The sequence below is a fragment of the Cottoperca gobio genome, chromosome 21 (genome assembly GCF_900634415.1).
Source record: "Cottoperca gobio chromosome 21, fCotGob3.1, whole genome shotgun sequence".
NCBI lineage: Eukaryota > Metazoa > Chordata > Actinopteri > Perciformes > Bovichtidae > Cottoperca > Cottoperca gobio.
In genome coordinates, this window is record NC_041375.1 from 21,548,711 (window position 1) to 21,573,177 (window position 24,467).

General features: G+C 40.0%; 3 protein-coding genes across 7 annotated transcripts; 2 read left to right on the plus strand and 1 right to left on the minus strand.

Moving 5' to 3' along the window:
* Positions 1 to 616: 616 nt before the first annotated feature.
* Positions 617 to 9,885, minus strand: LOC115026698 (transcription factor Dp-1-like). 2 transcript variants are annotated; one of them, XM_029459620.1, is made up of 12 exons: positions 9,676 to 9,885; positions 7,614 to 7,699; positions 7,167 to 7,233; positions 6,553 to 6,674; positions 5,556 to 5,677; positions 4,968 to 5,133; positions 4,696 to 4,842; positions 4,545 to 4,613; positions 3,842 to 3,993; positions 2,707 to 2,873; positions 1,934 to 2,012; positions 617 to 1,833 (listed from the first exon to the last, which is right to left on the minus strand). In XM_029459620.1, the coding sequence occupies exons 2-12, from the start codon at positions 7,623 to 7,625 to the stop codon at positions 1,695 to 1,697; spliced, it is 1,242 nt and encodes a 413-aa protein (XP_029315480.1). In that variant the 5' UTR covers positions 7,626 to 7,699; positions 9,676 to 9,885; the 3' UTR covers positions 617 to 1,694. The 2 variants fall into 2 exon arrangements, with proteins under 2 accessions (XP_029315480.1, XP_029315481.1); XM_029459621.1 differs by lacking the exon at positions 9,676 to 9,885 and adding an exon at positions 8,506 to 8,578.
* On the plus strand, positions 9,178 to 18,685 carry LOC115026700 (DCN1-like protein 1). 4 transcript variants are annotated; one of them, XM_029459627.1, is made up of 7 exons: positions 9,178 to 9,284; positions 15,006 to 15,222; positions 15,324 to 15,492; positions 15,859 to 15,989; positions 16,097 to 16,179; positions 16,963 to 17,059; positions 17,147 to 18,685. In XM_029459627.1, the coding sequence occupies exons 2-7, from the start codon at positions 15,048 to 15,050 to the stop codon at positions 17,224 to 17,226; spliced, it is 735 nt and encodes a 244-aa protein (XP_029315487.1). In that variant the 5' UTR covers positions 9,178 to 9,284; positions 15,006 to 15,047; the 3' UTR covers positions 17,227 to 18,685. The 4 variants fall into 4 exon arrangements, with proteins under 4 accessions (XP_029315487.1, XP_029315486.1, XP_029315485.1 ...); XM_029459626.1 differs by lacking the exon at positions 9,178 to 9,284 and adding an exon at positions 13,508 to 13,587; XM_029459625.1 differs by lacking the exon at positions 9,178 to 9,284 and adding an exon at positions 14,674 to 14,799.
* On the plus strand, positions 9,207 to 23,956 carry LOC115026699 (growth hormone-regulated TBC protein 1-A-like). Its single transcript, XM_029459622.1, has 9 exons — positions 9,207 to 9,284; positions 19,491 to 19,755; positions 20,213 to 20,358; positions 20,447 to 20,605; positions 20,891 to 21,015; positions 21,280 to 21,376; positions 22,489 to 22,661; positions 22,765 to 22,950; positions 23,704 to 23,956. The coding sequence occupies exons 2-9, from the start codon at positions 19,706 to 19,708 to the stop codon at positions 23,803 to 23,805; spliced, it is 1,038 nt and encodes a 345-aa protein (XP_029315482.1). The 5' UTR covers positions 9,207 to 9,284; positions 19,491 to 19,705; the 3' UTR covers positions 23,806 to 23,956.
* The last annotated feature ends 511 nt before the right edge of the window (positions 23,957 to 24,467 follow it).

Below are 24,467 nucleotides of genomic sequence, written 5' to 3' on the forward strand. Positions count from 1 at the left end.
GGCATGCACTTACATGCGTTGCTATTTTAAGATCAGACTTATTAAGCAGGTGTCAAGACACTGAAAAAAACAATGCCTGCAGCACATGCTTCATTTTGGCCCTTATCTGCTCTCCATGTCAAAAACATTTGGGCGCCTCATTTATAAAAGAGGAAGAGAGAAGAAAGAAGGGACCAGTCTCTTCGTGTGCTCTTGTAACTCCGTCCGGATATTGAAATTAAAAGCAGATAACATGAAACTAAGGTAGGATAACAGGAGTAAAGGAGCATATGATTGATTGTTCTCACCTGCTATCTTCTTCTTGAATATCTAGCAGCTTTCCTCACAAGCAGACCTTTCCCCAAACCCTTCACCAGCTCACTCCAGTCTTAATCCATCGGCTCTTTTCACGTTCTTAAAAACTAAAACATTCTTTGACCCGGTCCTTTGGCAGATTAATGGGTTTGAGGAATACAGCGGTCGTGGCAATATACAAAAAGCCTGAAGAGCTCGACATGCAAAAATAAATAAACTCTTGTATTCTGTGACGTGAGATTTTCTGTTTACCTGCCGACAAATTATAATTTACGAATAAATTACTTTGTCTCTACATAAACACCCACATACATTATAGATGCAAAAGTTATTAAAACAATCTATATTTTAATTTGCAAACTTATATTAGATTACAGAAAAGGTTTTTGGAAGAGTCAGTACATGTGTTGCTAAGTTTTTAAAAGGGAGATCTTTGAAGGGAGTATACATAAAGATCTATGCAACCACACATTTTGTTACATCAATAATCTTTTAAGGTCTATCTTTACCACTGGCCTCTAAAGGATACTATAAGCTACAATCGTCATAGGATTCATATACGTAATTCACAAACAAAGCTTATTTACCTATCAGGAGCCTGGGTTATAAAAAGTCTTTACCTTGCTGGTGCCATTATTTTTGTAAACACGACCAAGGCGTTGACAGGGCGGTGATGGAGAACTCCTCAACTCCAGAATACAAAAAAAACAAAAAAACTAGCAAACAAGATCAGGAAAGCAGCTGCCTACGGAACAGAAGGAAGCCAGCCCAACACAACGGAGAATAAGAAACTATTTCAAATTATTGCCCGGAACACAAAACAAACAGTATCAACACATCTGATGGAGCTCCATCCTGGGATGGCTTGGCAACTGTGTCAGGCCCTTCAGAAACCACGGTGTTGCACTAACAGCACGTTACAGCAGACACTTTGGCCATCGTGGAACATTTTGATAATCATCATCATGTCTGCCTTATGTAATTGCAAAATAATAGAATAACTATTCAAACAAGTACATTATACATTCTCCAACAGCAGTAGGTTTTTACAGAGGTTTTTTTTTTTTGTTTTCTTTAGTGGGGATGGCTTATTGAGAAGTGGATTAAACATACAAAGACTTCAGCGTGGTGGCCGGGCCACAGACTACAGTTCCCTTGGACGACACCTCCCCCAGAGCTGTGGTGCAGGTGCACGTGATTCAGGAGCAGAAAAAGATGGGTGCAATAACACACCTCTGTTCTTTCAATATTCATCTAGACCCCTGAGAAAGCCAGACAGAGATACAGGCATGGGAGACGGGGGGGAAAGGTTGAAGAAGCACACACAAAAGGGGACTAAATTCCCACGGCGACGGTGGTTTGAAGGACTGTGCTTGTTGGAGAGGCGAGGCGTAGACAGGCTAGTCTTCTTCGTCATTCTCGTCATACTCGTCCTCATCCTCTTCATCCCCCATATAAGACACTGGAGTCTCCACACGGGACCCGCTGTAGTGAGAGTCATTCGAGCTGGAGGCCATGGTGCCGTCTGTGCAGCCGTCGCTACAAATGAGGATTTGATCATTTGTTAGAAGTTATATATAAAAATAAAACACTTCTGCCTTCAGTCGCATGTATAAGATGAAGAGGGAAGACTTCTCACCTGCTTGCAGGGTAACGGGCTCCATTTGCCGAAGAGCTTCCAGTGATGTAGACGTTACTGATGGGCCCCTTTGCCATCTCTGGGGGGGGGGAAAGGTAACATCAACATACAGAAAAATATCCCTCTGCTCTGCAAACATGGCATGAATAAGCAAAGTAAGACTTTATCCAACAATTTATGTCATTTTGTATCAAACAGCACTTTTTGTTTTTAGCCACAATCCTGGAAGCGAGACATAAAAAGAAAATACAAAAATGAATCTCCTCCACAGACATTCACTCCCTGCAGGTAAACACTAAACTTCCTGGCACATCACTTCACATTTCACACTTATTTTCATAAAAGTTGACTTTTATTAACTTTCAATGCCTCCTTTTTTAAAAGCCACTGGTCAGTCCCGAGCTCAGAGGGTCTTCACAGTCTCACTATCAAAGTGGTAGAAAAGTGCAGCAGTTGACCGTCACACAGACTTTGCAGCGCTGTGAATGTTGTGTGACAGTTAATCAAAAACAGGCTGGCTCACCAGACATTAGAACCGGAGAGATTTACGTGTCGGTCATGCTTACATGTCAACTTTCAGTGCTTTTAAGACGCCTGCTTGCTTAAAGTGGTTATCCGTACAAAAAGGAGAGGCACAGCAAAAGACGTTGCTTAACTTGGTGACAGATGTTGGAACTAAACCAAAGTAAAGTAAAAAGAGTGAAGAAAACACTTTGCAGGCCGAGCAGTACCAACCACTGACTAATGACTCCAACTGAGCATGTGGCACTGACCTATAACGTAGGGCTCCAGAGCTTTGGGCACCAGGCTACGTGCAACCTTCAGATCCTCTGGAGAACACTTCCCCACCTCCAGACCACAGGCCATGCCCATACGTTTCAGCACCTCGATGTCATCGTGGATCTCAAACATGCTGTCGAAATTGAACAAATACTCGAACCTGCAGAACAGGAGACACAAAAAGAAGTTTTTTAAATAAGTGTTGCCTCTCTAATTCAAAAGGTGCTTTGTACAGTACAGCAAACATGCAACACAATATTGGGTCTGAAGTAAAGCTGGCAAGAGGTATAAAATACATCCACGGTTATGAAGATCTGCTCACAGACACTAAGAAACCTCATGAAGACGATGTACGAGTGCTTGGATTCAACCCTAAATGACATATTTTAAAGTCAAGACATTGTAAAGGATGTGATCTGCCTTCAGTTGGCGGAGAGGAAATTATAAGCAGACTTTGCAGGTGACCCTGAAACAACCGAAGGCTATGAAAAGCCTTCAGGGTTACAATTTCCTCACATTTGGCTGCAGGAAGAAAATGTGTTGACGCTCGTTTTCTCCTCTCCTGCCTGTTGCAGAGCATCAGAACCTCATCCACTGTTATTAATGTACAACCAGGGGCCCGAAGAGCTGTGCTTCATGACGGATTATTAGATCTGCTCCGACACATGCTAATGAGACCATCGGTTCAATCCATTTCTTTACCATCACAGAAGGTATAATAGCAAACGTCATGGTCGCAGAGAAGGTAACTCATTCAGCCCCGGGGTTTGAAATGTGAGCAGGTCAGGATTTTAATTGCATGTCAGTGGATTGTTCTGATCTGGAAAACCGTGTGTTGCATCAGAAGGTGGACATATGAACATCCTATAGTAGTCTCAATTACTTTAGATGCCAGAGGGAAGGTCTTACAAGAAAGCGTCTCTGGCTCATCCTGACACCCAACGTTAAGAACTTGCCGGCTTACTTGCGACGGCTGAGAAGCTCCACCTGCATACCTAAATATCCAACTAGAAGAGTAAATAGTCTAAAAGTATCCCGACAACACTCAACGTTCTTCTGCTATTAAGGTAAAGAACATGAGCCTCAACGATACACCTGCTGAAAGTGAAGGCTAGCACAAGCACATACTTGTCATTCGAGATGCTGCAGTCGATGACAGTTTTCTTGCTGGTGTTGACGATAATGAAGGGGAGGTGGATGATGGAGTTGGGAGGTGGAGATCTGTTTGCCTGCTGCTCCGTCTGTCTGTTCCGCTGAACCAGGTTCTTAAAAGCTATTTGCTGTAAGACAAGATCAAAAAAGAAAGATGAAAGCTTTGACAGAGAGCTTCGATTAAGAGCATATTCAACATTTAAAATAAATAAATAAACATTTCTGATACTTTCTTCAGCAACGCTTTAGCAGGATTTACACCACTGTGTTGTTCGGGCAGCCCCGCTGTAAATGTACTGGCACTGCTGTGGACGCCACGTTAGCTTGGATCCGACAGTCACAATGACTCAAAACAAACCACCTGATCACGGCAGCAGTAGACCAGCACCTTCCGTGTTCTGTGAGGTGAAATGACTGTTTGTCAAAATGAATATTAGAAACACCAGTCACTATAATGCAGTCGCACCCGCAAGTTACAAGCTGAACGTGTAGATTAATTATTACCTCTCCGACAGTGTCAATGAAAACATTCTCTTCATAAATGGTATCATTTATGGCTGAGCTGTATTGGATTGCAAGTTTACATAATAAAGTGTCCACTTGCACATGAGAAGGTAATTATGAGCAATCGTCTCATGAAAGACGCTGAAGACGAGTGCAGACACTCATTCATTCCCACCTGCAGTATGAGCTCCTGGAGCTGCGATTGTTTCTGCTTAATCCTCTCCAGCCGCCTTTGTCTCTCCACCTGCAGATGAAATAAAGGAATAACGGTGAAAGACATGCATGACGAGATACCGTGAGAACGCTCGTCACCGTGCGTTTTTTACCTCGAGGTTTTGGCACTCTTGCGCCGAGTTGGTGGGGAGGCCAATCCATTTGATTTCTTTCTTCTCTTTCGAGATAATGTTCATGGCCATAAGCACATTAAGTGCATCGTACACACGCCGCCGAATGTTCTTCTGGTCATACACATGCTATAAAAAGATTTGAAACATTAACACAACCTTCTAAACAGTTCAAAGATAACATTTAACACAATGTCTTTTCTTTACGTCTACATTTCTGCATTGTTCGGAGAAAATGCAGCTGCGGCACTCACTGCGTCGTTGGGTGACATGTGGCTGTCTGCAGAGCTGAATTCTGCAACCAGCTCATCTGCCACTTCATTGTAGGTCGTTACTCCTTTCTTCTGCACCTTCTCGCACACTTTCATGGAGAAATGCCTCAAACCCTTCCCGTTCTTTTCCCCTTTCTTACCACGTTTTCTGCAGACATAAACAGATGCCACACGTCACTCAATTTTCACAAACACAACAGCTGTTTTTCTAGTCAGTTGTCAAGCTCATTCAAAGCAAACTTTGGAAATGTCACAACAAACCAAAGAAATGCAAATATGGCGATAATCTCGGCTACAGCGAAGTTGGTGCTTTAGGCTTGCGTGGCTGAAAGCTGCCAGTAAACAGAGTAGAAGAACAAAACAAGTTGGCTTGGCCATCTACGAGAGAAAAATGGACAGCTCTTTAAAATGTGCATAGAATTATGTGAAAGGCAACACAGCGATGGGTCATACGTGTGCATTTCTTTTCTTTATCCCCGCTATCGGACTCGATTAAGCTAAAAACACTTAATTTAAATCTCCTCAATGGCATTCAAATGAAATAAATTGAAGGACTTTTTGAAGACTTACCCTGACGACCACGGAGAGGCATCTGACGGTTGACTCTGAGTGAGGAACTGCGAACTGGGTGTATGCGGACTGTTTACCAAAATGGTATTGGATACCGTAGGCCTCTGGGGTGTTCCTATCACCTACAGAAGGACGAAGCAAAAGAGAAGAAAGAAAACATTCAATCTTAGTGGTTATTGACTTCTATCATAAGAATAAGAAGAATAAAGCTGCATGTAATTCCTCTCAATACAAATGGCAATTATTGTATACGCCTTTGAATTAGGTGGAGAAGAGGCAGGAACATTGAATTACAATAACTTTATTTAATTTGTGACTCAACAAATTACACATTTTTATTTAACATGCCCATTATATTTAGACTGTGCTGCAACAACAGCTGCTGACGATTGTTTAATAGTGATGCAGGAAAACAATATCAGAGTGTGGTTACATTTTTGGAAATAAACACGTCTAAAAAAACAGCACGTTACTGAACTTTCATTTACATTTGTAAACAAACTACACGTGTGCACGGCGGCATCATGCCAGCTACTGTTGTGGCTCATATTTGGTATTGTAGACATCTTCATCTACTTATCAATTATTGGTCATTAACATGGCCGACGATCAACGCAAGAAATTGCATCCTTAATAGTAAAATGAGGCATCTAGGAGATATGTGATCCATTCCTTCACTTAAGTAATATCTAAGCTGATTTACGTTATGTATACACTCCATGTATATAACGGGATGATGGATGTAATCCTGCTGACTGTAGAGTTGATAAGCTTAGGATCAAGAGCCTCCCTCTGCTCGGTCACCTCACAATGATAAAGACGGGCTTACACAACAGTAAGACAGCAGAGAAACCCAGCAAGCAAATCTATACACAAATACATCTGCAGGTCATGAGCAACTTAGAAAGTTTCTTTACTCGATTGAGAGGTTCTAAACTCTCAGACAAAAGTTGGCATAAGACCATGCAGTGTGGTAGTTGTGTGGCGCATCACTCACCATGTGTGGCACATGTTGCATGTGTGCAGCAATGTTAACATTGGATGGCCCAAGCGTTTTGGGAAGTAGCTGTTTGGCCACGGAGAGAGCTGTAGGCTGGACAGTAACCAAAGATAGGACACCTAATGGAAGACAAGCGATGAGTAGGGCTCTCAATTTACACTCCATTGCCCCCTGTCGTCCAACTACAAGCACACCTGAAGAACATTGTTTCCTTTATGGGACAGGCAATCAATTAAACTATTCAGTATGTAACGTCCGCTACTTTTTGTACTGTTGCTAGACATCCGATCTGACTGGTGGCCGACTCAGGGCTAAATCTAGAGCAGCAGTAATGGCATCATTTGGCGAGACTCGGAAAAGACAAAGCTAAAGTAAATGGTAAAAACAATATTTGTTAGAAGGTAAGAAGTTCGACTTTTACTAAGGGTGTATAATATTCCACTGTTAAGAATCATAACTGACTTTTGAACCCTTAAATGAACTGAAACCATTACACAATAACTTATATTAGTAGTTAAAGTGAAACGGCCGAGTCAGGACACAGTGACGTTAATGTAAGGGGAAAATTAGCGAACAGTGTGCATAAAAAGGCAATTACTATTAATATATACCTTTGCTAGGGCTCATATTCTGATCGATGAAAACCTTCAGCTCGCCGTTTGTTTCTATCAGACCAGCCTGCAAAGAACAACAACTTAATACAGTCAAAGATCACAACATTAAAGACGCTGCATGTGTCCAGTTGAACAAAACATGTCCAGAAGAAGAAACATGAGGTTATGAGATATCTAAATGTATAGTAACTTAACACATTTATTTGTCATCAGCTACAGTGCCTGAAAGGTGGCACGTAGAGCTGGATATCGTCTAAAAAGAATGACAACACTAGTACAAGTCATGCCAATATAAAGTACTTTGACAGGAGACATTTCCATACTACTTGGTACTGTATTATCTCAGTACTTTAAAAAGATATCGAGTACCAATACCCAGCCCTAGTGGCACCTAAACTACACAAGTTTTCTCGCTTAAAAAAAAACATGTATATAGTTACTTACATCTTTAGCCATGATCCCAAAGGACCGGAGGAGTTGAGCTTCAGGCTAAAAAGAAAATGTTCTTCTATTTGTCCCTTTTCAGACCCCTGAGGACAGAAAGAAAGCAAACTATTAGATGATAGTGGAAGTTTCAGTTTCCCTTAGACACCACATTTTCTATAATATTTCCCAAGTTTAAATATATTTCACTCCATTTTTTGGGGTTTAATTAAACTAAAGTTATATATGAGGCACATCTGAATTGCTTGCTGCCAGCACACTGTACAAAGCAACATCACTGTAACGTTAGCTTGAGTTAACGGTTGTTCTTCTTAAAAGACCAAATTGACGGCAAATGTGGATATTTCAGACCGATCTCGGTTGTATGGACCTTTGAGGTGCATTTCTAAATGCCCAGTGTGTACAGAAACACACATTAAGCCACCCGTTGATGCTCACAACTTTTACTGGGCTAAGTGTGCACAAGGCCTACTTCAGGTACCGAGCACGTCCGGAGGAGAGGCATCGTCGAACTTCTGCTACAGGTCACACAAACATGCTAACTTTATCACACCAGCGCAAAAATATTAATGTGAATAAAGTGATAGCACCATGTGGTTACAGTTGGATAGTGCTGGTGCATGCTGTAGTAACACAACTCATATCATACAACGATAGCGATGAACAATCTTTTGTTGAATGCAGCTAGCTAACAGTTAGCGTTAGATGCAGCTTGCTGGCGTTAGCTAGCTAGTTAGCCTGTGCACGTTTTGAAAGGATTCACTTAAAAAACTGCGATTATTTAGTTCCGTGCTGCAGATCAAAGACACATTTGAGTATGGTTTTACATTAAAGAAACGTGTGTGCATTTCGCACGGCAAATGAAGTTAATATAGTGATTATGTGCACTTACGGGTGCACTCTCCTGTTTCTTCGACGGCTGTTGTTGTTGGCATTTGAGAATGGAGGAAGAGGAGGTCTAAATCCTTACCAAACAGGAAACAAACTAAGCAATGTCGAACTACTTTTACATAATTATATAGTTTATTCTACGGATAAAATATTTTAATAGTGTAGAGTGTTGAACTCTTGAGTTAATTTTTGCCTTAACTTTTTGTCTTTTGCCGTTTTATACCTGGATTTGCCGGTTTGGTCTTGTATTGAAGATGTATTACAAAGTGATCGTTTTCAATTGAAGTGAACAGATAAAGTTAACAATGAAACATAAACAAGATGTGTTTTATTCAGACGTAGACAATTTAAAGTCTAAATATTTCGCCATAACTTCTGATATATCCGTTACTCTCTGGTGTTTCGATTATTGACGTTTCATTCTAGTTTGTGTACTTGTCAGTAACAAACATGACAGTGAAGTCGCGAAGTAATATTAATAAGAAACACTTTAGCATTATTAGAGTCTTAAACTACATACATAAACTACCCATATAGTTTTATTTTGAATAAAACATCGACTTAACGATAAATAACTTTTTGCTAAATGACCGTTACTGGTATATTTCTTCAGCCGTTGACGCATTTTAACCGTTTGTTTTTGTGACGTTGCAGGACACCAACGTTCTTTAAAACGGTTTAACGTACGTTATGGTAATGTGCCCAAGTCCATCACAGTGAATAGTTATGTTAATCGACCCAAAGCCCTTCTGATGACTTAGTTATCGTTTGCTACATAAGGTAAGTTATCAACTTGTCAGATGGTACATTGAAGTTAACGCATAAAGTAAAGCGACGACAAATATGTTGCTAGTTAGCATTGCTTACTCTGTATTATAGCAACGAGCTAACTTACTATTACAGTTGGAAAGCCAGAACCACCGGCGCTTTGTTAGCCAACTGGCGATTTGCTAGCTAGTAGCTAGCTGGAAAGCTAATCCACAGCTGTCATCGACAACACTGCCAGAATTAGCTGCATATTTACTACGTTAGCATTGTGTCTGTTGGCACTATATTTAAGGGCCATTTAACTAAATAACTGATAAAAAACAAACATTTAACATCTATAACATTCTTTTTCAGGCAGCTGGGTAACATAGCGAGCCGCAAATCAATAAATACGGCGGCTTACCGGTGCACTTCTCAAGGTAGCAAAATGTTTGTTAGCCTTTTCTATCCACTCTCTGCTAGCCTTGCTACAGCAGCGCGTCTCACAATCTGATCTTGGCGGTGTCTCGCTTTAGCGGAGTCTGATTGGACAGCATCGATGAGACGAAAGCAGAGCAGTCAGCGTAGTTCGTGCTCACAACCTGCATCTCTTGGGATTGGTGGATACCAACCAGCTTCAAATATACTTATACCGCCATCTGCTGTGCAGGAGTATAAGGATATATTTTATATATGTTTCCTGCAGACCCTGAGGTATAATGTGTTGTCACATCTCACAGGTGCTTAATTCTATCATTCCACAAATGAAATCAATTTGTTCCTACGCTTTAAAAAACAAAACAACCAATGGATTGGGGTCAAAAGCACCCAATTCTATCCCATGCAGTTTTAATAGATGGAGCTATTTATTGAGTTCATGTTTGCAGTGGCTCCTAATTTAAAGATTCACACTTTAAGCTTTAATTTTGAAGGAAACACAAATGCAGCATACACAGATTTCCTCATGTGCCTGGTCTATTTTTGTTTTACAGAATATGCAAGTTAAACTGTAACTTTCATAAAATACTCTATATTTTATTATATATTTGATAATATTTGAAAAGCACATTAGGATTTATTTGCTTCAAAAACATTTGAAGTTGGTCAGGGATAAGATAAGATCGGCTAAAAAAAGATAAGATGCAAATGTATTAATCCCCAGCAGGGAGATCCGGTTGTTGCAGGAGTACAAGGACAAAAATAAATACAGATAAGTATAGAAAGTAACATAAATAAATTATAAGAGGTACATAAACTAAAATAATAGAATAAACATAGAAAGTATTCAAGAGAATTTGAAGACGAATGACATGGTTAAAGTGAATAATGCTGCAGAGTCAACAAGTGTATGTAAACTGTGTACACCAAAGCAGGCTAATAAGATACTATTAAGTTATTGTACTCAGTGTTTGTCTGTATTAATGTAATATAATATATAGTGCAAGAGTCAATGTAACCTATAAACACAATATAGTTCATTATGACATAGTATGGGATATGAGACATAGTATAAGGTGTAATAGTGTACTATATAGTAGCATAGTACAACAATAACACATAGTATATAGTAGTATAGAACAGCAATATAACAGAGTATGTAGTTTACCATAGTGTAAGAAATGACACAATAAACAATGTAGTGTAGCACATCAATAGAGTATCAAATATGGCATCATACGGTATAATGTAAAACAAACATATATCAACATTATGTGGAGGTATTATGACCACACATGGATTAAACAATGAGCGCTTGACTGCACCACTGTGAAACAGCCATAAACATCATGATAGAAGACACAATTAACTTGAAGTATACAGCATGTTGTCTTCTACATGCAATTAGTCAATTTCCAATGAGATTCACAAAGTTTTGGAATGAAACGTTCCTCAAACCATCAATATTTATTCTTTACTGGTATTTTCAAATATTATTATATTGTATTTACTACTGACAAATACCCTCGATTGACAGTTTATAATACAATATATAATATAACAGCTTTAAAACAAATCCTACCTTCATGAAGGTTATACTGTTGTTGTGCTGTTTAACTGTGTTGCATTATACTGAGAAGTGTTTCTATTCATTTACTCAACATGCTGCATCCTGCGAGTAAAATAGTTTGAACTCAAATCCGGCTTTTTCACTGCAAAACAACAAGAAGGATGACTGACATCCACAGATACTCTATCAGTCATCTATACACCCTTCACACTTGTTGAAGGGTGTATTCATTTTCACATGAGATAAAACTCAGCTGAGCCCGAGTCCGCTCAACACACTGTGATATTACAGTTTTCATTTAAGGTTAGCACGCTTACGCTTTATTTTCTCATGTTACATGGGGACTCAAGTTAGTCATTGTTCATAAAATATCACACAACAATGAAGAATGGGGGGAAGAATGAGCAGATGGGCCCCCATTAATCCCCTGCCCCTCATACTCTTTGTGTAAAGTGTACACTTGTTCTGAGCCTGAATACTGCCTCGCCCTAGATTCACTGTGTGGTCATTTTTATTAAAAACAATCATTTAGGAATGAATAAATACAAAACTAAAACATAAAAGCTCTCAAACCTAGATGTGACACAGGGACCCACTTCAAGGCCTTTGTCATGTCAGTTAATGTCTGAATATATTATATATATTTCATTTATCATTGGTGTAATGTAATTATTATTGTAATAATATATTAGTATTCAAACTTGCTTCAATATCCATTTCACAGGAAGCTTTGGTTTTATCCCATGTATAAAGGATCCCGTTTTGAAGTATGTTATATGTTTTTGGAGATAACACCCTTATTATAAGGGATAACATTGACAACTGAGCATTTTAGGTCTTTTTCAGGGAGGATTGAGATAGAATGAAAAGCTGTGGAGTTGAAGATATGAGACTTTGGCAAACTGTGGCGGTGGCACAGACATGCAAATGATACAAAGTGTTCATCCTTAAAAAGATTATCAAAAGAAAAGAAAAACAACTCAGTTCAATCTACCTCTTGTATTTTATTATATATTTCGATTTGGACAAAACTGAATTCAATGCTGTGTCAACTGTTCATTTGTAGATTGTGTTATTAGGGCAGTGTGTGATGTGCAGTGGGGAGGGACTACCTTACAGATGAAGTGTTTTATGGTGTTTGTTGTGTTGTTTGGGATGTTGTATGTGTGGAGGTTGTTAGTCAGATAGGTGGTAAAGGGTGCGGCTCAGTTTTATTTTAGTATTATCCCTCGTTTAGATCATGGATGGAATACTGAACAGGCCTACTGGGCACAGACCCAGGGACTTTCAAACCACCAACATACCATCCAGGAAGAGGCTCAAAATGACCACAAAGAGACACAAAAAGACTAAAAAGAGACCAAAATATCTACAAAGAGATGCATTGCAGTGCAGACACAAAGAGACATGCTATGAAAAGGTGCAAAACAACCATAAAGAGACACAACATTACTACAAAGAGACTCAAAATGAAAACAAAAAGACACAAAACTACAGAGAGAGAGATGCGTAATGACCACAAATGAAGAACAAAGATAGGCTTAACCACTATAATGGTAGTGTTTTGCTAGACTTTAACCATTTTCAAGTGTTGTCTTGTCTGCCTACCAAATGTTTTTTAGATGTATATTCTGCTCATCGTTTTTACTCTTTGAGTTTTGTTTACGCAAATGAAAAGTGCGCCTATAAATACAATTTATTATTATTATTATTATTATTATTATTATTATTATTATTATTATTATTATTATTATAATAAAGTCTGTGTGTCTTGCTCACATGTAGGAGAGGTGGCGGGGCCTAATACATGTCTGTGCCCAGGGGCCCCATTGTCTCATAGTCATAATCAACCCATTGTGTACAAATTGTATAACAAATTAGAGTAAAAATATCACTTTCTTTCTTTCTCTCTCACGCACATATGCACATTGGACAAATGTTTCCAAATAATTAGAAAAGGCAAATAACAACAAAGCAGTTACTGCAAAACCTCATCTTTCTACTGAAACCTACAATAGCAGCTCGACTACTTCCGCGCAGGCGCAGAATGAGCGACAGTCGTGCTACCAAACTGGTCAAACAGCGGGTGTAAAAATGGTAGGTAACCAAAATAAACAGAAACCCAGGCATTGGCTTTGGTGCCATTAAGACTTACCTTGAACACTATTGTCGTAGTATTAAAGTACATACTGTGTCGCGTTTTGGCAAGCCTACAATGATTAATTACTTGTGTTCGCTGCTATTACAGGGAAGGTCAGTTGATATTTTGAGAGCAGCTAGCTAGCTACACGTCTCTTTTGGCAGTGTGGTAACTTCGGCTGTGAGCAGGTCAGTCGTTGGTCTTCAAAAACAGACACACATGGAATCGTTTGAGTGAAATCCAGGCATATCCATAATCATACTGACAGTCTATTCCCGTCATACATACTATCCCCATCGTTAATGTCAGTGATACAGTGTGGCTAACTTAGCTAACGTTAGCCAGTATAAGTTACTAGCTGGTGGTATGGAGACAATGCTAACCTAACGTTACCCTTCTGGTCACACAGTAATCCGTGCAGTCTGAACAACAGACGTTTGACTTCATGTTGTCGTTATTAACAGAAATCGGTAACGATTGGTGGAGTCATTAGCAGCTTGAGGAACTCACAGAGTTTTAGTCTCCGGTTTCAGGAAATGCTCTTCAGTGAAGTGCAAGTGCTCAGATACTGCAGCTGGTGTGGTGATGTGTCCATGGAGCTGGGGATAAGTCCGGATAATATCGATTAGGGCTGGAGTATAACATTATTCTCTTAGGGATGTCCCCATCAAGTTTTATTTTGCCCCCGATCCCCCCCCTGATCCGGGTACACTTCAAGTACATTAAAGTTATTCAAATAAATCTAATGTGTATATGCTTGACATTTTAATAGCTTTTTAATGTATTAAATAATATGCCAGAAGCCAAGCTATTAAGCGATCAATTTCAGTCGATTAACTAATTGATGAATCAACTAAGCATAACATTAATATGGTGTGAGGAAATCAGATATCTGTAAAACTGTTGTTTATCACTAGTCTTTAATTAACTGTATAACAGTTTAATGATACACTAGTCTGCAGTTATTTGTTTAGACGACAATAGCAGAATGCAATGTGCACTGATTGCCTCTTCATGTTTGCATCCATAACTGAAAGAAATTCTCATGTTCACATATCTTATACAAGTGAAAATTTCCATACTACAAAATATCGTCACAATTTCAGTATATAAAGTATTCGGATAATATTCCGACATTGGATTTTTCCTTTTTTTTATTGCCGTGTATTTCTGGCAGGGTGCTTGTGTTACACTCGTTGCACTTGTTGCACCTCCAGGTCCGGGTGATGGCATCCCATTTCCCTACTCATGTTACATCTATGACTGTAGTTATCTAAGGGGCCCTCCCGGGTACAGCATGTGCTTTGAGAATCCACAACATCCCCCTTCAGAAAAGTCCATGTTGCTTTTGGATAGGACAGCATTACCAGCACAGCGTCTTGGCTCACCACCTATAATGTGTGTGTGTCAGTGTGACAGACTAACCTTTTGATATACGAGTGTTTCTGAGTTTCTCGCAGTCTTTACTGTTGCCTGGATGCCTGTAGATGTGTGTGTCTTGCTGTGTGTTTTTGTTTGTATTTCAGTCTGTGTTTGCGTGTTGTTGTCGGTATTCCCTGGTTTGATCGTACCAGTGTCTGACAGCCCCTGTCCTGTACTTATACAGCATAAGCTGAAGTCTTCGCAGAGGGACAAGGTACGGCAGTTCATGTCCTTCACACAGGCTGGGGAGAAGACAGCTGTGTACTGCCTCACACAGAATGACTGGAAACTAGAAGTTGCGACCGACAACTACTTTCAGAATCCAGATCTCTACTGTAAGGAATCCATGAAAACATCAGTAGACCGGAAAAGGCTGGACCAGCTCTACAATCGCTACAAAGGTAAGTCTGTGTTTCACACTGTAACTTCAAATATTCACCAGAATTAATGTTCCAGAAAGGACTGTACACTACTTAGTGTAACTGTTTTTCCCCCTTGATAGATCCCCAGGACGAGAATAAGATCGGTATTGATGGGATCCAGCAGTTTTGTGACGATCTCTTGCTGGATCCAGCCAGCATCACCGTGCTCGTTGTTGCGTGGAAATTCCGTGCCGCCACTCAGTGCGAGTTCAGCAAGAAGGAATTTCTGGATGGAATGACAGAGTTGGGGTGAGTGTTGACATCAACAACGTGAGACATAAACAGCGTGCCCGAAGTATCGTCCCATGGTGGTTCCTCTTGGTGTATAGCACCAGAGAGCAAAAGTTGTCTATATATATATATATATATATATATATATATATATATATATATATATATATATAGACCCACTCAACCACAGCTTGAGTATTCGGTGTCTTCATGGAAGTACTTAGTGGAAGAGCTGCAGTGTTTTGATTCTAGAAGTTCATGTGTCAAAGTTAACTTCGGCCAATTTGTCATCAGCATAAAGAAGTCATGTCGCAATTGGATAAGGTGTCTGTGTGTGTTCATTTAGTTTGTAGATTTATTGATTCAAACTATTTATTTTTCTAGGTGTGACAGCCCAGAAAAACTGAAGGCCCTCTTGGCAAGATTAGAGCAGGAGCTCAAAGATAGTGGGAAGTTCAAGGACTTCTACCAGTTTACGTTTAACTTTGCCAAAAATCCTGGACAGAAGGGTCTAGGTAAGAAGACCGACGACGGCAACAACAACAACAACAACATCATCTTGCTGATCGTGTGACTGAATTTCAAACTGTTGTTAAGTGTTCTGCTTTTTGTCTGTGTGCAGACTTGGAGATGGCTGTAGCCTACTGGAACCTGGTTCTGTCAGGACGATTTAAGTTCCTCGATCTTTGGAACAGATTCCTTTTGGTGAGTCAAAGAAGTGAAATTAGGATCAGTATCAGCGCCAACACGGACCTTATTAAAAGCAGATAAGGTATCGGACATGACCTGACCGACAGAAATACAATTTTAGTTCCATTCATCAAGTCATGGCAGGCTGACTTCACAAAAGCAACACGAATGAGTTCTGCACAGTTAACAATTAGAGGAGTGAGAAAAATATTGATACACTTGAGTTATCTCTATATTATGTGTTGTGATACTTTATCGATTCTCAAATACAAAACAGATTTTTAATAATAGTTTACATGCAAAGATTTGTCCCCGACAGTGGTCCAGATTGCACATATATTAGAGCTGAGACTTTGGATGTTACAGGGACTGTGATAAATGCAAATACAGATCTATTTATTCTAGTTTTATGTATGAGGACGGTGTGTTTCTTTTGGGCCGATTTTGCCCATGTGTGAAAAGAGCCGCTCATAGTCTGGAGAATTCACAGCGAGCGAGTTGATGCCGTTTCTATCGCGGCTGGCGTTAAACCAGAAGAAAACAAAAAGGTGAAGAAGAGGGGTCATTGACACGAAGACGGCACACAAATGTCTAACTGGAGAGACAACGAGATTTGGACATTTCTGTCTGTAACGGCAAAATCGAGAAATTTAAGAAGCGGCAAGAGAGCAAAAATATGGCCAAATTAAAGACGTGTAACCTGAGACCTTTAGTTGGAGTATTTCCAGTGTGCACTTCTGACTGATCCAGAGTTCACATGACAAAACCTCTTTGTTGACCAGCTCTTGTCCGTCACAGGAACATCATAAACGATCCATCCCAAAGGACACATGGAACCTATTGTTGGACTTTGGTAACATGATTGCAGACGATATGTCAAACTATGATGAAGAAGGTGAGTTCTGACATTTATCCATTTGTTGTGTGATGCTGTGAATATTCCTATTTTGAAACCACTCATGATATGTTGTTCCTTCCTCAGGAGCATGGCCGGTCCTTATAGATGATTTTGTGGAATTCGCTCGACCGATTGTAACGGGATCAAAACGTAAAACTCTCTAAATCCACTCCCAACTCTGGAGACCCAGAACCTTGTTTCTTTTACAGTGACTTCATAGTTTTTTTTAAAGACTTGTACAAAAAAAGTGAAAATTGTAGACTTCAGAGAGAAAACAGAAGCACTTAAAACTGTCAGGAAACCACCTTTCAGGGAGCTGAGTAAAAACTATGACAACAACTGGCCACTTTTTTTTTGCCCTCGTGAGACCGAGGCGCCGTGTGGACATTGTCGGATTCACCGTTGTCTCTCCTGTTGGATTCTCAGCATCCTGGACGCCCCTCTGCTCTGCTCCAGGAGGAGCACTACCTGTCAGGCCACAGCCCTGTAAGTGTGGATGGACAAAGCACTGAGGAGGTTCACTGGCTGTGTGTACTCTAAAAAGGGACTGGAGAGGAGAAAACTGTGTGTTAAGCTTTGTTTTGTTATATGAAGCTCTGACTGTGCAAAGTTCCCGGGACAGAGTGCTCACTACACCAGCACCAACAGAACTGTTGCAGTTTTTACTGTACATACTGTATCTATTGGGACAGTTTACAAAGAGAGCTATATGAAGAATAATATAAATATGTTCAATTTATAAATGCAAAAGATGATTCTTTTATGTACAGTAAAATGCTAAGATCTCTGACGGGACGCCTGGATATCGTGGATGACACGCTGTTGGTTTAATTGTTCGGTGGATCTGTCAAGTCATGGAATTGTGAGCTTTTCATTGAAAGCATGTTAAACACGTTTTATGTCGCCTCGGGCTGGTTTCACAAATACATAATCACTAAAGTAAGTCAGTGCTTTAATTTAACTCATTTTTGGTTTGTGGTATTCATTCGTCAGGTTGGGAGTCTTGAGGCGGTTCACACACACAGCACTACAGTATTGCTTTCAAAAGATAATTTCATGCTAACTGTAGAGGAGAGACATTTGTTTTTATCCCTCTGAGGCAATAATTATGCTAAAGTGACTACTCGGCAGCATTTAAGTGACATTTAAAGTTAAGAAATGACGGGACCCTTAGGGTTGCATGGCACATATCTGTATGTTGTGGCAGTGCGAGGCCCTAAGATCAGGAGCGAGGACGTTAAAGACGGGACGACAAAGTAAGCCTTAAGAATAAATATCTCTGTTCAATATTTATATTTCTGTTGGAGCCCATCTGTCCAGTGTTACTGAAGGTAGTGAAAATTAGAATATGTTGTTAATACATCATGTAAGTAGCCTAAGTATATTGTTCATTTAAGAAAGATGAATAAAGCACGAGTTTTTCCATAACCATACATGCAAATAGTTATTGTGTTGTTGATGATAGACGAGGGGAACGTTTTATATCACAGCTGCTTAGACCAGAGTATTTGTGAAGCAGAGTTATGATTGAGTGTAAAAAACTGATCTGAAAGCTTTAATATTACATTTTTCAAAAATACTCCCATGTTGTTGATTGTTAATAATAAACACAATTTAACAAGACTTCCTTTAGTACTTAGCCGTAGTCATTTGGCCAACTTGATTATGATGCTTTGGAAAACAAACATGAATTAGTGGCACATGTTATTACTTCCCTGTTTGCGACAGTAACACATCAGAGGGACGGCAACGGATGACGAGCGGTATGATCATAAAGTTCAACATGAAAATAACATTTAGAACTGGGCTGCAGCTATAATTATAAGTTGATGAAGGAGTGTGGATTTTGTCCCTCGTTACTTCCAGTGGAAGTGCATCAGGGATCCTTTCATGGCATGAACAGGAGGAATAACTACAACGAGCTAAACCTGTCTCAGTGTACATATGAGCTCCTTATAGACAAACTGATGTAGACATATCCTTCAAGGACAACAAGGGCATGTCCTCGGTATCGTCTATGGGAACGTGGTGGATGTTACAATCTTAGAATGACTTTATATTCCACAATTTGTCTCTTTCCGGGGGGAATTTAAAGCGGTTGATATTTTGGCCACTTGAGGGCAGTGAAAACATTGATATTAAAATATTGATTGTAGTCACTTTAAAACACACAAATAAGAATAGTAAGAAGGGCTTCTTTGTGAGAATATTCCCTGCAGCTTTGAAACATCACATTAGAAGATGAAATGTGCAGAATAAATGTTCAAACAGTTAAAAGTATATGCACTTTTTTCATAGTTAAATATTTAACAGGGATTACAGTGGGGGTGAATTTGGACTCTAATAAATCTTTATATTAAACAATGCACGGGTAATGGGACAAACACTAACGTGTCTCTTCCTCTTATTGTTTTGTATGCAAATAAAGCTCAGAGCCTACCTGTGGATGTTACCTGCGTGTGTCACTTCAACAAGCTCCTCCCCTCAGTGACAGCTGTAAGGTGAGTCCTTTTAAACTCAGACAGCTTTGTTATTTACACTCACAGCAGCCAGTTCTCTTCCTAGAAAAAGATGAAATAACCTCCTCTGTGCCGTTCTTTTACAACCTCGGAGGACCGCTTTACCTGCAGCACATGACACACAATGGAAGGAAATGCTTCTCAGACTCTTGCGTGTAATAACTGCAGTGAAAGGTGAGCTTTGTGTTGTGTTCACTGACTGTATGTCTTCTTTTAGTTATGGTTGTTACATGTATATTACAGTTGCATCCGTTTATTATCATCACACTTTACTTGGGCATGTCAAGCTGTTACTACCAAGCTCAGTGAAATATCATAGCCAAGAGTTGTTTTGTGGAAAATACATTTTCTGAGGATGTTTTTTCATCTTGAATTTTGCTCCTTGCTACTAATCCCACTTGAAAGTAATTTAAAACTGACTAATCATCGATCTGGGGCATTCGATCTCTCCGCTGCTGAAACCCAACCCTGTGGAGGCTGTTGTAGTGTCCGTCATCGGAATAGGAGCGAGACAGAAGGGTGGGGAGGAAAGGGACACCAGCAGTCCTTTCTTCACAGTTGTGCTTTGTGTGTACCACAGTCATATATCTGTACATGCTGCACTGTGTGGATTTGCCCCCCCCCCCCGCAGGATTGACCCCTATGGGTTTGAGAGACGTCACGATTTTGAATCCTACAAGGAGATGATGAATGAGTATGTAGCCGTCCTCAACAGAAGGTCAATGAGATGGTCCAAGCTCCTTCTAGAGAAACCCCATGTGGAGAAGAACTTGACAGGTAACAAGCAACAAGCACACCACTGTTGGGCTTTCGGAGCTTTTTTGTTGTGGTCATGTGATGTATTTATAAACATCTGTTCTGGAAGTGAAAAGGTATGTGCGGAAAGGCGTGCCCAATGAGCACCGAGCCAGGATTTGGATGGCAGCCAGTGGCGCTCAGAAGCGACTGGAGAGCAGCCCGGGGTATTACCAGTCTCTGCTGGCGATGGAGCACGACACCAGGCTGAAGGAAACCATCCAGACAGGTGCACCTGCTCTCACACTGAAGACGCTTTGACAGTGATGGACGGAAAAATAATGTTCTCAAGTACTGTACTTAAGTACTGCTTTGAGGTTCTTTTACTTTAAAAATATAACATTTGTATTGGTAGTGTACAGAATTGGTACTTTTACTTAAGATTTTAAATGCAGGACTCAGAGTACACTCCCCTACGATACATTATTCTTTTTCTAAGAACACCCATACCTCGTCTTGTATCAACACACAGGTACATATCAAAGTACAATTCTTGTCTTGTCATGTTTGGCAGATATGCACAGGACCTTTCCTGACAACGTCCTCTTCCAGAGCAAAGCAGAGCCAAGCCTGCAGAGAGCTCTGTACAATGTGCTGCTGGCCTACGGACACCATAATGAGGAAGTGGGGTACTGTCAGGTGAAGAAAACACCTGTTCTCTCCTCTCCGGCTACTTCCTTATTCATTTAAATACATACAACCCAAATGTCGCTTTCTGTGCAACATTCACTAATCCTTCCTGAACAGCAGGAGTATTTACTTGATTGAAATTCAAAGCCATATGTTGACGCACACTGAAGTCACACAGCTTTTGTTTTTGCTAGCAATGCAACATCGTTATAATCGATAATGTCCAGCGTGCTTACTCAGTTAGATCATCATCGCTGTCTCTGTTCGTGTCAGGGCATGAACTTCATTGCAGGCTACCTCATGATCATCACCAAGGATGAAGAGAACTCTTTCTGGCTCATGGATGCATTGTTGGGCAGGATGCTCCCTGGTAGGGTTTATTCTTATTTATTCTCACACACACACACACACACACACACACACACACACACACACACACACACACACAGGTGTTTTCAATGAGTCTGATTAAAGGTCTGCTCAGGTTGAAGATGGTGGTGCGAGTTGTCCAGCCATCACAGCTTCAACAAAGCTAACGTGAAAGTGAGATGTCAATCAAAGTCAGACACCGAGGTGGTGCAGGGGCTTTCATCCATCAGACTTTATGCAATGTGCTTCACATTAAGTGAATGTGTACGAATGAAGAATAAACGCTTAAAACAAATATCAAAAAGCTTAAATGTAACAAAAATCCATAATATAGCCAGAGCTCTACAAGCACTGCTGTCACAGAAGAGAAGTAAGAAAGTGTGTGTGCTCACACTGCGGCATAATTTGGAAGCATGCAGTTTGTGAAGGCAAGACCTGTAAAATATTTAGAGTATAACAAGTTTTGAAAATCTTAAAATCTCCTCTAAATTTAATTGGATTAAATTAAATAAGATGAAAGAAGCATAGACTCCTTAGAACAGATGTGACGAGCTCTTTGCTTTACTCCAAATGAAGCTTTCGGCCGACAGCAGCATACTGAATGAAAACAGACTTTTAACCCTAACCTGAGAGAAGTGCAGCGCAGTAATGTACCTGCAACACAGCTCTGCATGTGTTCCTGCTTATAAGGGGGGGGGAAGCAAAGACTGTATCTTTGTTAGATCAGTAATAACATTCAAATGTATGTCCCTGTGCTGTACAGTACTACATTTATTTATATTCTTTACATAGAACCATAATTGTGTTTTATCTTGGCCCACTTGGAGCAAGTTGTGGGTCATGGATGTCAGATTCCTTTCAGATAATTAAGGCAGACAAACTGTTTTATAGTAGGATTGTGTATTATCTACATAACAATGCAAATTAAAAGTGCCTGCTCATTAAGACTCCTTGTTGTAATATAAAAGACTGAATAGTAGTGGACCCATGTTGGAGCCTTGTGGCACTCCAGGTGGAAAATAAATTAAAGTTCTGGACTTTTACAACAATCACAAACATTTAGATTTAATCTTAGAGAAACAAAGTTCACAACTGCACTTGTGGATATTGTAGACTTCTACAGCCCGGCCATGATGGGCCTGAAGACTGACCAGGAGGTTCTCGGGGAACTGGTGAAGGCTAAAGCTCCTGCAGTAGGACAGCTCATGGACCAGTATCCGGGCATATGGACACTGGTGGTGTCCCGCTGGTTCATCTGCCTCTACATCGACATACTTCCAATTGAGGTGAGGAAAAGTTGGGGTTTAACGGTAGAGACTAGTGAGGAATCCATGGTGGTGTCGAAGCACGTCATTTTACAGACGTCTTTCTTGTTTCTTGTGCTTGCAGACGGTTCTGCGGGTCTGGGATTGTCTTTTTTACGAGGGATCCAAGGTTCTTTTCCGTGTTGCTCTGACTCTCATCGTTCACCACCAGCCGGAGATCCTGCGAGCTCGCTCTTTGACTGATGTGTGCGAGTGCTTTAAACAAATCACCTGTGGTGCTTTCACTCTGGACTGCCACACCTTCATGCAGGTGCGATGAGAAAGGATAAAACATTAGCTGTTGTTATCTGGGCTCTAACACCAGCTCTAAGCCACTGGCAAACATTTGCACAAGGTCAATCTGCATTAAACCCTTTGGACAAATGTACAAATGTACAAAAACAGTGAAAAAGGCAAATACAAATGTCACGGAGCCCGTAGTGACGTTTTCAAAATGGTTTTGTTTTGTCCATGTAACAGCTCTAAACCTAAATATAATCACTTTACTACAGTATAAGATAAAGCAAAGCAAGGAATCCACATTTGAGAGGCTGGAATCATCATGTCTGGCATTTCTTCTTGAAAAATAAAGTTTATTGCATTTATTGCATCGATTATAAACAGATTAATTTTCTTTTTGTTAATTAATTAATGGACTAATTGTTTCTGCTTTTACTGTGGTAGAAAATGCTCCCTAATAAAACAACAGAAGGAAAGTGGCTTCCCTGGGAAACATTCAGACGGTTTACACAGAGTAGAATAGATTTAACAAAAGTATATATACATATATATATATATATATATATATATATATATATATATATATATATATAGATCCGAAAAGGAGGTGTCAAGTCCAACGTTTATTAATCCACCCCCTTTTTTTATAGAAGAGGTGTTTACATGAATTCTGTCTAAATTCTTACTACAATGGAGGGACTTTACCACATCTTGGTGTGTAAACATCTGTAAAGGAATAATCTCAAATCTTAATCAACTTGATGACATTCTCTTCTTTTTACAGAAGATCTTTACAGAACCTGGGAGCCTGTCGATGGCAACTATTGATAAACTCAGAGAGAAATGCAGACAACGAATACGGGAGGAGGAAACTGGACGGGCGTAACATTTTGGATGAATGAATGTCTCTTGCACTGAAACACTGTTTAAATTGTCCATTTGTCTTTCTGAAGTAAAATGAGATTAATTCACAGAACTTTGTTTTTTACTTTTTATTGTTAACAGAAACCCAATAATAGGTTTAATCCTTTTTCCTGATCTAGCTGACCTCATAAAGGCCTCTGCCGAACAAAGGTGGAGAGAGAAGTGATCGTTCAGGGACTCCAACGCTGAAACTGAATATGAGGTTTAGAAATCAACTAGGACTGCTGAGTCAGACAAAGAGTCAAATAAGTTGTTTGTAGTCACTCTGTGTCTCTGTTTCTTCCACATGTTTAGCATCTGCTTAGTTTAGTCAAACACATCCATGGTACTGTGGTTTAATATTCAAAAACATTATGCTTCTCTTCCTGGACGTCCATGGAAAAGGTCATGAAGTCAAGCGAAGGTGTGATAAGAGCCGTTTGACTTCTCTTAATGCGGAGGAAAGGTGCTTCAATGTTTCCCTACTCATCCCCTTTAGCAGAGGATACACTGCAGCGTCCTTTACCAAAGGATAGGAGATAATGCCGTCCCACAATTCCTTGCGGCAGTAACTTTTAAGGTGACACGGCACAGACCCCCGTTAATAACATCCACTGCCACATTATGACGTAGTGAAGCTGCAGC

Bases quoted from the DNA above. Each gene is read 5' to 3' on its own strand.
- LOC115026698 (XM_029459620.1), bottom strand. The intron at 2,013-2,706 runs GTCAGTGCCACA...CCCCCCCCCCAG, and splicing joins TCTGGAGCCCTACGTTATAG to AGATGGCAAAGGGGCCCATC. The intron at 1,834-1,933 runs GTGAGAAGTCTT...CCTCATTTGTAG, and splicing joins GCCCGTTACCCTGCAAGCAG to CGACGGCTGCACAGACGGCA.
- LOC115026700 (XM_029459624.1), top strand. From the start codon at position 14,877: ATGCCTGTAGATGTGTGTGTCTTGCTGTGTGTTTTTGTTTGTATTTCA. The intron at 15,223-15,323 runs GTAAGTCTGTGT...CCCCCTTGATAG, and splicing joins GCTCTACAATCGCTACAAAG to ATCCCCAGGACGAGAATAAG. The intron at 15,493-15,858 runs GTGAGTGTTGAC...TTATTTTTCTAG, and splicing joins GATGGAATGACAGAGTTGGG to GTGTGACAGCCCAGAAAAAC.
- LOC115026699 (XM_029459622.1), top strand. From the start codon at position 19,706: ATGGAAGGAAATGCTTCTCAGACTCTTGCGTGTAATAACTGCAGTGAA. The intron at 19,756-20,212 runs GTGAGCTTTGTG...CCCCCCCCGCAG, and splicing joins TGTAATAACTGCAGTGAAAG to GATTGACCCCTATGGGTTTG. The intron at 22,951-23,703 runs GTGCGATGAGAA...TTCTTTTTACAG, and splicing joins ACTGCCACACCTTCATGCAG to AAGATCTTTACAGAACCTGG.